Genomic DNA, 18,268 nt, shown 5'->3' with positions numbered 1-18,268 from the left:
CTAGTTTGCTTTCATATTTCATCCTCTCCCTTCTAATTTTTTAGTTGCTCTCTGTAGGTTTATAAAAAACTTTCCAATCCCCTATCTTTGCTAATTTTTGCTTTGTTGTATTCCCTTTCTTTTGCTTTTGCAATAGCTTTGACACCCTTTGTCAGCCATGGTTGTACTATTTTACCATTTGAGTATTTCTTCATTTTTGGAATACATATGTCCTGCACCTTTCTCATTTTTCCTAGAAACACACGCCATTGCTGCTCTGCTGACAGCCCTGCTAGTGGCTCCTTTCAGTTTACTTTGGCCAACTACTCTCTCATACTGCTTTAATTTCCCTTACTCCACTGAAATACTGCTACATCAGACTTACTTTCTCCCTATCAAATTTCAAGCTGAACTCAATCATATGCTGATCGCTGGTTCCTAAGGGTTCTTTTATCTTAAGCTCCCTAATCGCCTCCAGTTCATTACAAAACGCCCCACCCAGTATGGCTGATCCAGTAGTAGACTCAATGACAAACTACTCTAAAAAGCTATCTCTTAGGCATTCAACAAACTCACTCTCTTGAGATCCATTACCAACCTGATTTTCCCAATCGACCTGCATGTTAAAATCTCCCATGACTACCATAACATTACTCTTTTGACTCATCTTTTCTATTTCCTGTTGTAACCTGTGCTCCAACTTCCAGCCACTGTTGGGAGGCCTATATATGACTGCCATCAACGTCCTTTTACCCTTGCAGTTTCTTAACTCAAACCACAAGGATTAAACATCCTCCGATCCAATGTCACATCTTTCTACTGATTTGATGCCATTCTTTACCAGTAGAGCCACACCACCCCATCTGCCCTTCTTCCTATCCCTCTGCTATAACGTGTAAGCTTGGAGATTCAGCTCCCAACTACAACCATCCTTCAGCCATGATTCAGTTTATAAATAATAGTTGGATGAGGAATTAATATCCGATAAGATAAGGGCCAGCACTTGGAAAGTGGGATTAATGTAAGTAACTCTTTAACTATAATGAACATAATGGGATGATTGGAAAACAAATCTAGAGATGTTGGAATCTGAAAGAGAAACTGCAATGAGAGTCTGTTAATGAGTTCAACAGGTTGAAGATTCATGCTCAAGGTTGTAGATCCTTCATCTGAACTGGGGAAGAGAAGTTAGTTGGGTCGCAGAGAAGGGGTAGAAGGGTAATGGGTGTTGTGGAACAAAGGAGTTATCAGTAATTGTGTGAAATGATGAACAGCCATTGAATGGACAGTTAAGCTCATTTGTCACTGTAATGTTCAAAGGTGATATTTGGGTGATATACAGTATATAGTCTGGCCTACTGATTAGTGCCAAGTAGGCCAGAATATACAAATGTAAAGAAAAGCACTGGAATGGCAAGCAGCAATGGCTAGTCCTGATCTAAATAGAATTCTTGCTCACAATGTGATCTCCTCTACAATGGAGAGGCCAGGTGCAGATAGGATGACAGTTTTATGGTACACTTTTGCTGACTTGCCATTGCCTGTGACTTTAATTCCCAATCACATTCCCCTTCTGACCTACCTGCTTGAGGCACAGCACAAACTTGAGAAACTGCACTGCAACTTCCATCTTGGGCACATGGAAACCAACAATGAATTCAACAAATTCAGATTCTGATTTAGTATTGGATTCAGACTCATTCATTTAGCAAAAGTACTTTGAACTATACAGCGAAATACTCGGCCTTTTCTCCTTGGAGCGACGGAGGATGAGAGGTGGCCTGATAGAGGTGTTTAAGATGATGAGAGGCATTGATCATGTGGGTAGTCAGAGGCTTTTTCCCGGGGCTGAAACAACTAACATGAGAAGGCACAGTTTTAAGGTGCCTGGAAGTAGATACAGAGGAGATGTCAGGGGTAAGTTTTTTTTATGCGGAGAGTGGTGAGTGCATGGAATGGGCTGCTGGCAACAGTGGTGGAGGCAGATACAATAGGATCATTTAAGAGACTCCTGGATAGGTACATGGAGCTTAGAAAAATAGAGGGCTATGGGTAACCCTAGGTAATTTCTATAGTAAGGACATGTTCGGCACAGCTTTGTGGGCTGAAGGGCCTGTATAGTGCTGTAGGCTTTCTATGTTTCTATGAAATGCATTATTTTGCATTGATAACCAACGCAGTCTAAGGGTGTGCTGAGGGCAGTCTGCAAGTGTTGCCGCACATTCCAATGCCAACATAGCCTGCCCGCAAAGCTCAGCAAAATGACACAGAACACAGCAAAGAACTACCAGAACTTAGGTAGTTACTTTTTCTGTTTGTATCAGAACTGAACAGTTCCACTGTAAATGATCTCCCTCTTATATTAACGTTTTTTTCTCTCTCTCTCTCCCCACTACTGAGCACTTCCTGCAGCTCTGGATTGCATTATACAGCTTTTATAAACCCTGTTGTTTCATGTCTCTCTAATTTAACTTTAATCATTCCACCAGATGGCTTCATCAGCAGCTTATCCTCACAGCAACCCTGGCTTCATCCTGGCAGGAATAATCCCGTTGTCCTATTCATCCCCATGACACCCTCTCTGCAATTTAAAACAAACTTGTTTTCTTTGTTTCCCAATTCAAATGAAGGGACTTTGATCTGAAACATTAACACTGTTTCTGTTCCCACATAAGATGGACCTGCGGAGGGTCTCCAGTATTTTCTACATACATTTCAGACTTTTGCTTTTCAGATCAAAGACCAGGCAAATGTTTACTGAGTAGCCAAACAGTGTTGGTCACTGCCTCAAAGGGGATTTTCCAACATCACCAAATGCACTGAAGTAAGAAACATGTTTGAAAATGCAACAAGAGAAGTCTCCAGCGTTTTCAAAGATGCAAAAGCCCTGGTGGACGCAATTGAATAATGGAGGGATTTGCTTTGTGCAAGAGATGGAAGGCAGCCCACAGGGACCATCTCCATAAGGACATGCAATGCAATGGCATGAACATGAATTCAAAGAGGAGGAAATTTCATAACTTGTCCAGATAAGTCAAATATGAGACATCATGTTCAAACAACTTTTCTCCTCAGACGGTGACCTTTCTTTACTTTTTACATTCAATTTCTACACTTACATACGTTAGCAACAAAATGACAATGTATGACAGTGAATTAATTTACTGAAGCCTTTGTACTCATCTTATATGGGATAGTCACTTAGCCAAAAGTATTTCACTCATTTCAGAACACATTTCACTCGGAAAAAACATTGACCTTATTAATAAGCACACACTACATTTTTATTGAGACCATCACAAATACATGCTTACTTAATAATCATTTTCTTCAAAGCTTGACCAAAGATTTATTAAATGCTTGTCTTTTTTGGGTTCCTCATATTCCCTGATTCCCAATGGATCTGATTCCCTGATTCTTGCTTGATGGTGCATTCCTCAAAGATATCCCATCTTCTACTTGTTGATATTTCGGGCTGAGACCCTTCAGCAGGACTGGAAAAAAAGATGAGGAGTCGGAGTTAATAGGTGGGGGGAGGGAAGGGAGATATACAAGGTGATAGGTGAAACCGGGAGGGAGAGGGGTGATATAAACAACTGGGAAGTTGATTGATGAAACAGATACAGGGCTGGAGAAGGGGGTACCTAATAGGAGAGGACAGAAGGTAATGAAAGAAAGAAATGGGGGAAGGAGCACCAGAGGAAGGTGATGGGCAGGCAAGGAGATAAGGTGAGAGAGGGAAAAGGAGATGGGGAAGGGTTGGGGCAGGGTGCCATTACCAGAATTTTGAGAAATCGATGTTCATGCCACCAGGTTGGAGGCTACCCAGATGGAATGTAAGGTGTTGGTCCTCCAATCTGATGCTTCCCATTCCCATTCTGACATGTCTATTCATGGCCTACTCTACTGTCACGATGAGGCCACACTCGAGTTGGAGGAACAACAGCTTATTTCCATTTAGGTAGTCTCCAACCTGACAGCATGAACACTGATTTCTCAAACTTCCAGTAATGTCCTCCTCCACCATTCCCCATCCCCTTTTCCCTCTCTCACCTTATCCCCTTGCCTACCCATTGCCTGCTTCTGGTGCTCCTTCCCTTTTTCTTTCTTTCATGCCTTCTGCCCCTCCTATTAGATTCCCCCTTCTCCAGCTTTGCATCTCTTTCACCAATCAACTTCCCAGCTCTTTGCTTCACCCCTCCCCCTCCTGGTTTCACTTATCACCTTGTGCCTCTCCCTCCCCTCCCCCCACCTTTTAACTCTGATTCCTCATAATTTTTCTCCAGTCCTGCCGAAGGGTCTCGGGCCAAAACATCATCTGTAATCTTTTCCATGGATGCTGCCTGACCTGCTGAGTTCCTCCAGCATTTTGTGTGTGTTGCTTGGGTTTCCAGCATCTGCAGATTTTCTCTTGTTTTCTATATGTTGATCATTCCCAGGAAAATGTTCAGCTCTTTTTTAAAATCCTTTCAGCCCACCAAAACTAATATCATGTGCCAGTCACTTATTCCTTATGTTGATGACTGCATGTGAAAAGAAGCATCTCCCAGCATTTAACTAACACTATACTTATGCAAGTTAACTTATTGTCTCCTAGTTCTCACTTTTAAACTAATCCTGTTATGAACAAATGGATGACTCAATTAGTCAAAATAAATTCACAACATCTTCACAATGATAGCCCCAATTTCTTGGCAACATATATGGAAGGATGCAGTCCAAAATTAAGTTTTTTGCCCATCATTCTCAGAATAAGTATGACCTAGATTGGAATTTCATCAGCATTATTCAATGTCAGGTTGTTTTGTCTGTAATCTGCTAGCTGCATACTGTACATACAGAATAAGAGCCAACGTTTCATTTTTTAATACACTGGACCCTCTTCCTGTGGTACTGCTTTCAATATCACAGTTAGTAATGATATTCTTCAATTATTGTTGGTATTTTATGTTTTATGGAAATGTGTTTCTGTAAATAGTACTATTAAACATCATAAAATAATAAGAAAGAAAGATATATGTTTGTTTAATAAGTACGTGCAGATGGAGATGGTTAAAAAGCGAACAGTATGAAATAGCTGAATAATTCAGCTTGAATTTATTCCAGTGATTAGATTATTTAAGAGCTATGTGCTACTCTATCTTACCCACATTGTCATATTTTCAGGCAGAACTGTTCCATGGGATTTGACCCAATAATATGATCAGCACACAATATTCAATTAAGATCCATTATGAAATCAATACTCAGGTATTCATACCAATATCACATACACCTTATACAGTAGCTTGATTTTAGTTTGCTGACAGGGACAGGGAATGAAGACCTGATCCAATGGTGAACTTTAACTCAGGGTGTGGATAAGGACGAAAGGGCCTGTACCTGGGTTTGGCTGGGAGGAAGTTTGTGTGTGGACTTACGAGGCTCTGACAGAGGGATTCACTAACAACTCCAAGGCATTTTCACTGCTTTAACAATTAAATAGAACCAACTATTAATCCACTTTGGCTGTTATGGAGGATCTGCTCCTGATTAACACTGGAAGACAGTAAAACTGTTCTTAAATCAATATTGTTACAGCAAAGATATAAGTCTTGACGTTACAATAGTTGCTAATACTTTCTATCATGTTGATTTTTCTCTATGAACTGTGAATTTTGTAAAGATGTAACCCACTGACAGCTTCAGTAAATAAACAATTCTGACAAATCTAGTTTAGAATAGAAAACTAACAACACACATTAAAAATCCATGAAGATAGGACAGTGTTTATATATATTGCCACAGAGTGTTGGATTTCCTTCAAAATGAATGGCTCCCCAATTGATTTTAATATCCACTTCCATTATGAATATGCTGTTCAATCACCTGTTATATTGAATAGCCATGGAAAATGAAAGTGCTAATGATACAGCCAAATTGAAAAGGAGAAAAAAATTGAACAAATATTAAGCTACCAAAACACCACAGGTGAGAACAATGAAACACACAGACTGAGAAAATAACTGCATCACAATCACAAACATCAGTGGATAAGAAAGAATACTAAAGATAAAATAAAGGACAAGATTTTAAGCAAAAACAAAAATGAAAGGGATAAAACTTTGGAAGAAAATAATGAAACTGCTTGATATGACAATTGATCTAAGTTAACAAGCAAGATTTGATCTGCAGATATAAATGACCATATTGTAATTGATGTCTTGTGAATAAATATCATTTTAGCTATGTCTGCTAAACGTCATCACCTCCAACAATTTAGACTGATAGAACCTGGATCTTGCAAGAAAATGTATTTCTAACAATTTCTTCAATACCTAAATGTTGATAGATGGACTGTTGCCATGGTAAAAACATCTTCTGAAGAACCATGTAAGGTATACCGAAACAGAAGTTACTTACACAGTTCCAGAAGAATGCCTACATCAGTGGTATGCCTCAAAAAGAAAAAAGTAAATCAAGATGCTCTAGATTGTACACTGACAGAATTTAGAGTAAAGTCCAATCCTTGAACATTTTCAAAATAATATTTCATGGAATATGGGCTAAGTTCCATAATTCTCTCCACCATTCTTAAAAGGAGTTCAAAAATAATTAATTGACTCACAGTGATGTTCAACTTTAAGCCATTTTTGTGCTAGTCAATCCAAGATCATAGCAGCTCAACTACCATGGATAGTTAAGAAGAAGAAAACAGCTTAGCAGCTGGATTTTCCATTTGTACGTGTGTCAGATTAATATTGGCACAGGACAAAGAGGTGAGAAGCCTGGGAAGTTTGTGCTGCCTCATTGACCTCAATGGGGCACCACCAGTGTGTCATAGAGCTAGCAGCCACTAATTGGGCCCATGAGGAGACCACCAGTGTACCACAAAGATGACAACCACTGGTTTGGGCTCGTGGTACAGTTGGGGATTCTTACTTCCCCAGCATATCAGCCCTACTAAGGCTATTTCATAGAAATCGAATAATGTATTGATAACAGTAGAACCTAATCTGCTTTCTTTTTCTTGCATTTTACGGATATTGGAGATGACCTGTGAAGGTTAGGAGCTATGAAAGATGTCAGGGGACATAGAGTTAAGATAGCAATCACTGATAGATGCACGAATAAAGCCAGCCTTTAAACTACTTCCAGATAACATCTATACTGTATTACAATAATGCAAACTGGCCCTTTTGCCCAATGTCCATGCCGACCAAGATACCTTTCACAGCTAGTCTCATTTACCTGCACTTGGACCATATCCTTCTAAACTTTTCTTATTTATGTGGCTGTCTAAAAGTCTTTTAAATGATATAATTATACCTGCCTCTATCACTTCTTCTGGCAGCTCAATTCATATAGTGACCACTTCTGTGAGAAAAAACTTGTCTCCTAGGTCCCCTATAAATCTTTCCCCTCTCACCTTAAACCTATTCCCTCCAGTTTTTGGCTCCCCATCTTATTTATGCTCCTCACAATTTTATAAAACTGCATAAGGTCCTTCCACCAAGCCATTTGCCATTTCTATCAATTTTATAAGACAAAGGGACAGAATCGGCCATTCAGCCCATCAACTCTGTTCCACCATTCCATCATGGCTGATTTTTATCAAACCAATTCTCTTGCCTTCTCCCTGTAATCTTTGACACCCTTACTAATCAGGAACATATCAACTTCTGTTTTAAATATCCCCGATGACTTAGCCTCCACAGCTGCCTGTGGCAATGAATTCCACAGATTTACCAACCTCTGGCCGAAGAAATTCTTCATCATCTCTGTTCAAAAGGGACATCCTTGTATTCTGAGGCTGTGCCCTCTGGTCCTAGACTACCCCACTACCAGAAACATCCTCTCCACGTCTACTCTATCTAGGCCTTTCAATATTTAATAGGTTTCAATGAGATGTATCCTTCAGGTAAGATGGCAGCATGTTCAAATTCAGGGGCATCTCATGGGGGCGGGGGGGCAACCAAATGTGCACTTTACTTTTTAAAATGTATTTTTTATGAACATAAGACCATATTGGACTCCAAGAACAACAGGTACAGCAGGTCTACTGTATCAGTGAGCTTCTTGTTGTTTGGAGCAGCTGGCCGGGATGTCAAAAGGGCCAAAGGACAATTCAGAGAAGGAGAAGCCAGTGGCCGGGAGTTCTTGCGTAACGATGTGTGAGTGTTTATTTTTCTCTTTCTCACTATGTCAAATGCATGTTATATGCCTGGGACCCAGAAGAACGCTGTCTTGTTCAACTCTATCCATGTATGGTTTGAATGATAATTAAGCTTGATTTGATTGATTTTATTTTATTTGATACCCCCTCATTCTTCTAAACTCCAGCAAGTTTAGAATTATGCATTCACTTAGTTTGCTTAACCTGGAACTAATCTGACCTCACCTTCAAGACTAATCTACCATGGAGAATCTTGCCAAGAGCATTGCCTAAAATCTACCACCCTCCCCGATCTAAGATCGGCACCCTTCCCTTGTCAGCCCCCTTGGTCAACTCTTAATAAAACTCAGTCAAATTCATGAAACATGATTTCCCACCAAAAAAAGTCAGTCCTTGCCTTTCCAAAGAGAGACAGATTCTGACTCTCAGAATGTTCTCCATGATTGATGTTAGGCTCGCGAGTCTGCAGTTCCCTGCTAGGTCCTTACAAACTTTTAAAATAAACATTGGCTGCCTTCCAGTTTTATGATACCTCAACCATGATAAGGAAGATATAAAAACCACTGCAAGGACCACTGCAAATTTCAGTTCTTATTTCTGACATCATTCTGGGATACACTTGGTTAGGTACTGCAGATTAAATCCAGCTTTATGTGCTTAAACATTCTAGTACCTATTCTTTTTCTATATTCACGAATCTCTTTCCTGAATTCCTGAGCTTCCATGATTTTCTTCGTGGTAAATGCAGACAAGAAGTGTCCATTTAAAATGAAGTCCATGTTCTGTGGCTCCACCTATAGGTAGCCATCATAAAAATGTATTGATTTGGATAATAACAGTGGTGATTAACATTGAAATTGCAAGGACTGTTTTTTGTAGCTATGATGTTTCACTGCAGGTAGCCACCTGACAGTATTAAAGAGATAATCCTACAATTCCTGTGGTGGGTAGTCACTGACAAGGTTTTGTCAGGCTGATTGGTTTGTTACCATACTGTAAGTTTAGATAACTGCAAATTCAATTAAATCCATTTTTAATTTATCAGGATATGGATGACTTCAGTGCTGATTTAGCAGACATCAATTTAGCCAAGATGCTGCTTGAAATAAAGTTAGCATGGTTTCCCTGGAACAAACTCTTAAATGAGACCTGCAAAATTAACTTCCATTAATGGCCCCCCCCACTTCCATCATTCCCCATTCCCATTTTTCCCTTTCTCACCTTATCTCCTTATTACCTCCCTCTGGTGTTCCTCCCCCTTTACTTCCTTCTATGCCTTTAGTCCTCTCCTATAAGATTACCCCTTCTCCAGCCCTGTATCTCTTTCATCTATTAACTTCCCAGCTCTTTACTTCACCCCTCCCCTTTCTCAGTTTTACCTATCACCTTGTGTTTCTCCCTCCCCTTCCTCCACCTTCTTACGCTGACTCATTTTTTTTTACCCAGTCCTGCTGAAGGGTCATGGCCCGAATGTCGGCTTTACTCTTTTGCACAGATGCTGCCCGGCCTGCGGAGATCCTCCAGCATTTTGTGTGTGTTGCCTGCAAAATTCCTGATGGCGTTTCACCTAATTTCACACTTCTTCCAACACAATACTGCACAACTTTCAAAGAGAAATGCAGTAAGTCCTTGGTCCCATTCCACATCACAGCTCCACAGAGGCATGCATAGACTGCAGCATAGACTCCTCTGCTGTAGAGGAGTCAAGGCTGCAAGGGAGAGGGATATATCTGCCACTGTCACCCAAAGGGAAATGTAATTCCCGATCAACAGGATGAATGAAGGAAGAAGACCTTGTGAATGAAGAGGACAAGGAAATACATCATAAGGAAAGGCAAGAATGGCAATAGTTATCTCCTCCAGAAACCAGAATCCCCACGTCGAGCAAAACTGAAAGAGATTTTCATGACCTACACAGCATTGCTTATTTTACAGTGTAGAAAGGCAACAAAAATTACTTTTTAAAATCAGAAATAGAGAGATATTGTAACAAAGCTAAATGGAGTAGTTATTCACTCATTAATCTGTTATACTCAGTTGGCTAACATTGCACCAACTCTCGATTGCTGTGATTAGATAGTGAATTAAGTTCAAGTTTATTGTCATTCAACCAGACATGTACACAGCTAAGCAACATTCCTCAAGGACCAGGATGCAAAATACAGTACATATATCACATACAACACAAAAATAATATTAAACCAGTAATAATATTAACAGATTGAGAAGTATTCTGTAAATGTACAAGTTGACATAAAGTGCATATATGGCATATAGTTAACTATACAACAGTATTACTGTTGTTGATGCTGTCATAAATGATGTGTACTGGGTGGTAGCAGAGTGTTCAATACTCTCAGAGACTGGGGGAAGCACTGTTACCCAGCCAAAACAGTCCTTGTTGTTATACCATGGTACCCTCTGCCTGACAGTAAGAGGTCAAAGAGATTGTGGGATGCATGGGAGGGATCCTTGACAATGCGGAGGGCTCTGTGCACACAGCACTTCCCATGTCCCATTGACGGTAGATTTGGAAAATCTGAACCTGTGCATCAAACGTGAGGCCTTGCTATAGTGTCGTGTCTTTGGAGGTTCTGTAAGAGTAGGTGCTTGCAGATGGCTATGTTGTTGCCTCTTATCACAAGCCCTGATTGCCAGGGATGTTGATGTGACCTCCAGCAATGGAGTACTGTCTACGATATCTCAGGTAAAATCCTGTAGCAATTAATTGGAGATATCTGCTCCAGTTGAACTCAAACTAGATTTTGTATTACTCCAAAAAAAATGGGCAACATGTGATCCAAATTCTCGGCTCATGTCCTTTTCTGATATTACTTATTTTCAAAAGCAAATTGAGTCATATTTTCCTGATTTTTTTTTTACTTTGTACATTTTGCTGTTTATGGCTCATTTAGTTGGTAGGTGGAGCTTATAATTCAGCCAACCATCAAAGTGGCATAAAATACTCAGTACAGTTTAAATGAAACAATTGTTCTAATAATAACAACATCCAGCATCAGCAATTCCATGTAACAATTCTGCCTCTGCCGCTGCAGGGCACTAGCAATGTAAATTATTATAAAATAATACTTCAGCTTTTCCTACAGAATTGAAATATTGCAAAATAAAAAGATAGTAAAAATATGTAAACTTGGATTTACATCTTGCATACATTTAGATAACAACAAAATTGATTGTTGGAACACTGGACAAAATCATAAATTTATTTTATCCGGTTTTTATTAATATGCAGTTCCTATTGAATCTTCAGGCGATTAGTAAGTAAATTTTAAAATCTTTTCTCATTAGATTATGCAAATATGCAGCACATTAATCAATTCAATGTAACAGAGCTGTAATGTATTTGCATATCTGGATATTTTACAGACCAATTTCTCAATCAAATTCCCCATAACAATGGAAGAAAATATTTTTCCAGCTAAATTGCAGCTTGCAGGAAAATTATTCTTTTAATAATTTGTCTTTCTATTTTTAATTTTCTCGTGTCTGCACTGAATGATATATTTTTATATTTTTATCATGCTTTCACACTTGCTACATTGCTCGTGATGACTTCAAAAGATTCTTTTTTACACATTATGATCATTGAAGCTAGGTGTGAGGCTAACAGAGGACAAGTTATTTACAATTATTGAATATATCAGATATATATGAAATATATGATATATATGAAATGGAGTTTGTGAATGTAAAGCTATTTCAAACACCTATTCTGTTCAGTAACATCAGCCTTTTTTATAATTAATCTCATACTGCCCAATATTTACCTAGAACCGAAGAGTGTTTATATTACCCATACGATCAAAACTGGATATCCATACCTTCCAAGCACTTACAGTATCTCCTCACCTTACAAAGTCTGTCCAGATGAGAAGCAATAAAGCAAATGCTCTTAATATTGTTGTGTTTGATATTGAGGGAGAGTACAGAGCACACTAGCAGGACAGCATGCAGGCTATTTAGATGAACTTTATTGATAACTCTGATTGGACATACAATATGTGAACTCCTCCCATATGGGAGTGGCTAACTGAGTGGCATAGGAATGGTACAGCACAGGAATAGGATTTTTGTCCATGATGCCAATCTGAATGAAACTAATCTGTCTGCACGAGGCCCATATCCCTCTCGTCCCTGTTTGCTCATGAGCCTGTGGAAGATGCTTCCTAATTGAACAAACTCTTCTCGGCCTTCCAGCCGGGTACAGGTTTCGATTGTAACCAATGTTTCGGTGACAAACTCTGCCATCTTCATCATGGATGATACCTGGTTATGTCTAGTCCAGTGGTATTTATACCCACAGAGTTCATCCCTCCTGATTGGTTAGTCCTGATCCAATCAGGTTTCTGAACTCCCATCTTGTTTACAATTAAATTCCAGTTCTTACTTCGAGCAAAACCTTTGTCTTTGTTAAAATTGCTTTCCTCTAGTTTTATTTCAATGGCTTCCTTTACACCAGGGTCCAAAAGCTATTAGCGCGGTACAGTAGTTTTGTGCAGTCGAAGTCAATCTGATGGCAGCGTTCTGCTACCATTGACTTCTCCAGTGGAAACCCGCATCAAGGAGCACAGGAGGTGTATCCACTCGGGTTATCCAGAGAAATCGGCAGAGGCAAAACACTGCAATCGCAATGGCCATAGGATTGACTTCAATGGCACAAAACTATTGTGCTGTGCCAATGGCTTTTGGGACTGCCCAATGAAGGAATCCATTGAAATAAAACTAGAGGAAAAGAATTTTAACAAAGGCAAAGGTCCCACTCTAAGTAAGGACTGGGATTCAATTGTAAACAAGGCGGGGACCTGATAGGATGAGGAGTAACCAATCAGGAGGGACGGACTACGAGGGTATAAATACCACTGGACTAGGCATGCCCAGGCATCATCCCTGATGAAGGTGGCACAGATTGACATTGAAATGTCGGTTATAATCGATACCCATACCTGGCTGGAAGTCAGAGGAGAGTTTATTCATCATATACACCAGGTAAGCACGAGATCCTCTTTCATGCATTTAAATGTTGCTATCATATCTGTGCAAAAATGCTTTGTTTATAAACTTTTCTCCCACTCTTTAAACTTATGCCCTTTAGTATTTGACATTTCCATCCTGAACAAAAAAATTGAAATCTATCCTATCTGTGCCTCCAATAAAGTTATATACATCAATCATGTTCACCTTCATCCTCTTTTTCTCCAGTGAAAAAAATTCAAGTTTTTCAAGTTCACCTTATAACCAATTCTTTTCATTCCAGGCAACATCCTGGTGAACCTCTTTGTGCCCTCTTCGAAGCCTTCATATCCTTTCTGTAGTGTGGAGACTAGAACTGGACACAATACTTTAAGTGTGGTCTAACTCCAAATGTGATTTTATACACTTAAAACATAACTTGCGAACTCTCATATTCAATGTCTTATATTCAATGCCATGACTTATGAAGCCAGCATTGCTCCACTTCTTCATTATCATCATATCTACTTGTATTGCCAATTTCATGGAGCTATTGGCTTGCACACAAAATTCTTCTGTATGTCAATGCTCCCGAGGGTACTCCCATTTACTGAATACTTCCGTCTTGCATTCTACCTCTCAAAATATGTCAACTCACACTTGGCTGTATTAAGTACCATCTGACTATTCTTTGCCCTAAATTCCAAATGATCCACAGTATATTCTGCTGTATCTTTTGACAACATTTTGAGTTATTCATAATTCCATCAATTTTTGTGTTGTCCACAACCTTGTCAATCAGACCATCTGATGTACTCAGTTGGCACCTTGTCCACTTCCTGTGGCTCCAGGTACAAACTGCACTTCCAGCAGAATCCTAGCAATGCACACAAAATGCTGGAGGAACTCAGCAGGCCAGGCAGCATCTAGCACTGTACCCTTTTCTTAGGTGCTGCCCTGGCCTGCTGAGTTCCTCCAGCATTTTGTATGTGTTGCTTGGATTTCCAGCATCTGCAGATTTTCTTTTGTTTCCAGCAGAATCAGCAACAGCTCTCAACAGTGTTTCACATCTTTCGCATATCCCTTTTATTTTCACTTTAGTAATCTGACTGACTTCATTAATCTATCAATCATTCAGTTCCATGAAAAGGGATTTATCTGGTCTATCTCAATTTACCCTTTCAGAGATACTCAGTTTCTCCTAGGGCTGTGAACTCCACACATATAGTGCCACAGATAGTGGGGAATGACAGAAGAACACGAGAGCGTGTATCCAAACTTATAATATGAACTGTTCAACATAAACCATTGTGGCTCTTGAACTCAATCCCTCATCTAATCAAGGCCAACACACCACAGGCCTTCTTAACCATCCAATCAACTTGCATGGCAACTTTGCGAGATCTGTGGACCCCAAAATCCCTCAGTTTTATCACACTGTCGAGAATCCTGCCTTTGCAGTGAAGGAAATCAGTAAAATTGCAAAATGGCAGTACAGCAGGGGTTTTCAATCCTTTTTATGCCATGGACCCCGACAATTAACTGAGGGGTTTGTGGACCCCAGGTTGGGAACTGCTGCTGTAGCAGATTGTTTCTGTTTAGGAAATTACCAATAAAGTTTTATCTTCACCATCAACATAATCCAACCCGTTGTCTTTGAAAATGTTTTCGTATTGCAAGACAAGTGGAAAAAAACATAGTACCAGTTGTTTTAGCAGCATTATAAATCAACTTTGTCTACAGGACTGTGGAAGACTAATTTTAAAAGTGTTACTGGTGTTTAAATTTGAGAATGAGAACTATCTCTGAACTGAAAAAAATGTTCTTAAGGTCACTGTGTGCAAAGTTATATGCTCTGCAACCCACTTATTTCTACAGAAATACATTCACTAAATTTAGTTATCAGTTGGAGATGATGGCCTTTTAAACATACTGTTCTTCAAAAGCTGGGCTAGCAACTTGCATTTGTTCATAAATAAGTGATTTTGCTTTGCCAGAGGTTATTAAAAGAAAACTCTAATAATATATGAATGTTTAGGTTACCTATAATTTCAATGATTTAGATTTGTTTGAACAAGTGACTGTATAGTTTTTACTATGACACATCAACCGATGATAGAACAACATCTGAAAATTAAAATGAAGGAAGTATGTTTAAAATGGATTATAAATGAATTTGCTGCAGCAGTTACACACACAAAATGCTGGAAGAACTCAGCAGGCCAGGCAGCATCTATGGTGAGGGATTATTCCGCTCCCTACATGCTGCCTGACCTGCTGAGTTCCTTCAGCATTTTGTGTGTTTTACTCTGAATTTCCGGCATCTGCAAAATCTCGTGTTTATGATTTGTATTGAAGAGTTCCATTGGTCAGATATAGAAAGCCACCCTTTTCTAAAAAGTTTAATCCAATAATTACTTACGGAACATAGTCATGTACTGTTTTGGGTTCAGATTCCAGTGGCCCCAGTTTGTTCGATAACCACGGAGATTTGCATAATCATCAAAATTGTAAGCTGGCTCTGTGCCAAATGTATCAATCACTCTTATCCGGCATCTGAAAATCAAAACGGAAGTGTGAAAGCCCACTGTTATCTGTGAGCCTTTAGTACAAATTCTGTCTGTCACTCAGTTCAGTCAGATTTATATGGAAACATCAAACAGTGCATGAGCCATTATGTAGTAAAGGCGCAGGAAATAAATATACTATATTTTCCATAGGATATAAAATAATGCTTCTCCTTATTATTGAAATACAAATGGCAGTACATGAGATTATGCCTGATGATTCATGTGCAAAATGGCTTACTGTTCTCAAAATTTGTTAAAACATATAAAGAAAGAGAGGAATAAATACACTGAGCATAGTAAAATTTCCATTGATCTCGAATATTTTATTCTCTTGCTGTCTGCTGCAGATATACATTCAGAAGATTGAGAACGTGGAAACAGATCAGCAGCTTCTTAGAATTTTTGCAATGGTCACTCCTCAGAAAATGTATTGGTCATAGAGTGAGATATTTTAAGTTGCTCTATTATAATGTCCTGTTGGCAGCAAATTTCAATTTGGCTTACTTTCTGCATGACTACAAATTTAAGGAAGAAAGCAAATCATCAATTTAATTTTAAGCATATTTTGCATTGGGAAAGAGGAAAATTCTGAATAATTTCCTAGTTAACTATGCACATTACATTTAACATTTTTTAAACTTAGAAATAAGATTGGGTTCATCCTGTTAAAGAACAGTACAAAGCTAAAGCAGCAACTACCTTTCCTCATTTTTGTAAATTTAGGACAAGATTTATACTTACCCTGTCAGCTGCTTAACATCAGGAACAATAAAATGAAAATAATTTTAAGATTAACTTAGTATTTGAAGCAATTGGGGATTTTGCAAGCTCTATTTCGGTTTTCAGCAACAATTAGATTCTCCAGTAAAATGGAGCTGTCAGAAATGTAATGTAGAAGTTATCAAGGCAATTTAACTTATCAGCGCCACACTTAGTTAAAATTACAGGTCACGGGAATTTAGGTTTAATGCAGTTTAAATATACAATGTTATTATCTTTTAAAGTTTTAGCATCTTGCTCATACAAAGAACATGATACTGGTATAATATTTGTTTAGTTTTCCATTCCTTTTGGGACGATGGATGTTATTTGCATTTTGGAGAGAGCACAGAGTCATGAAAATTAGAAGTATGCATTGGAAGAATACCTGTGATATCAACCTTCACAGGTTGTTAATATGAGAAGAATCCAAACTTGATATCATTGGAATAGAATATTTCCTATATTCAAGCACTATGGTGAACCTTCTGTTAGTGACAAGAAGAAGCCCTAACTCACGCCGATTAGATTAGATTAGATTAGATTCAACTTTATTGTCATTGTGCCGAGTACGGGTACAAAGCCAATGAAATGCAGTTAGCATCTGACCAGAAATGCAAAGAATAGTGTTATTTATAAAATAACTGCAAATAAAATGTGCTACAGCACACAAATATAAAAGTACTGAGACAGTACAATATGGGTGCAATACTGCTTAGTGCTGTGATGAGAGGTTCAGCAGGGTCACAGCCTCAGGGAAGAAGCTCTTCCTGTGCCTGCTGGTGTGGAAGCGGAGGCTCCTGTAGCGCCTACTGGATGGGAGAAGAGTAAAAAGTCCATGGTTAGGGTGAGATGCATCCTTGATAATGCTTTTCGCCCTGCCCAGGCAGCATTTATGGTAGATATTCTCAATGGTGGGCAATTGGGTGCTGATAATCCACTGGGCTGTTTTCACCACATGCTGGAGTGCTTTGCAGTCCGATATGGGACAATTGCTATACCACACTGAGAGGGAGTTAGTGAATATGCTCTCAATGGTACAGCGGTAAAAGTCCATCAGTATCCTGGGGCAGAGGTGAGCTTTCTTGATGCTCCGCAGGAAATAAAGGCGCTGCTGCACCTTTTTGATCAGGCTGGAGGAGTTCAGGGACCAGGTGAGATCCTCGGAAATGTGGACACCAAGGAATTTGAAGCTTGATACACGCTGCACTACAGCTCCATTGATGTAGATGGGGATTAAGAGATTCATCACTCAATAGTGACTAACTGTAAAGAAGTAGTCATTCAAACATATGGTATTTATGTTAACAAACATCCTTTGGGCTTTTACCACATCTTTTGCTCTTTTTACATTAAGGAGATTATTGGCCACTTCAGCGTTCAGCATGATAGGTAAATATGGAAAGGGCCATGCATCAAAATAATTGAGTTAAAGGAAGATAAGGTGGAGCAAACCTTCCCAAAAAGATCTTTTCAGGCGTCGATGGTGTACTTGGTAGGACACAGAAAACCTGTGCCAACCAACTGGCTGGAGTGTTCAAAGACACCTTCACTCTCTCACTGCCACAGTCATTTGTTTCCATCTGTTTCAAAAGGGCATCAACCATACCAATGCCCAAGAAGAGCAGGGTGAGCAGCCTCCGTGACTATCGCCCCGTTGCAAACACACGTACTGTGATGAAGTGCTTTGAAAGATTGGTCACGGCTAGAATTAACTCTTGCCTAAGCAAGAATGTGGACCCACTGCAATTTGACTACCATTACAATGGGTTCACAGAGGATGGAATCTCACTAACTCACTCCTTGGCCTTGGACCATCTGGACAACAGTGATA

The 18,268-nt window shown here is 39.3% G+C and overlaps 1 protein-coding gene across 4 annotated transcripts in view; it reads right to left on the bottom strand.

The window, feature by feature from the left end:
* The window catches only part of LOC134336513 (alpha-1,6-mannosylglycoprotein 6-beta-N-acetylglucosaminyltransferase B), a 930,404-nt gene that overhangs the window by 108,857 nt on the left and 803,279 nt on the right, over nt 1-18,268 (bottom strand). For all 4 annotated transcript variants that reach the window (XM_063030783.1, XM_063030786.1, XM_063030785.1 and 1 more), the window contains one exon: nt 15,528-15,661. In XM_063030783.1, coding sequence (XP_062886853.1) covers nt 15,528-15,661 — 134 coding nt within the window. The remainder of the gene's footprint in view (nt 1-15,527; nt 15,662-18,268) is intronic.

This window comes from Mobula hypostoma, chromosome 22 (assembly GCF_963921235.1).
Source record: "Mobula hypostoma chromosome 22, sMobHyp1.1, whole genome shotgun sequence".
NCBI classification, from domain to species: Eukaryota; Metazoa; Chordata; class Chondrichthyes; order Myliobatiformes; family Myliobatidae; genus Mobula; species Mobula hypostoma.
This window is presented reverse-complemented; position numbering and strand designations above follow the sequence as displayed.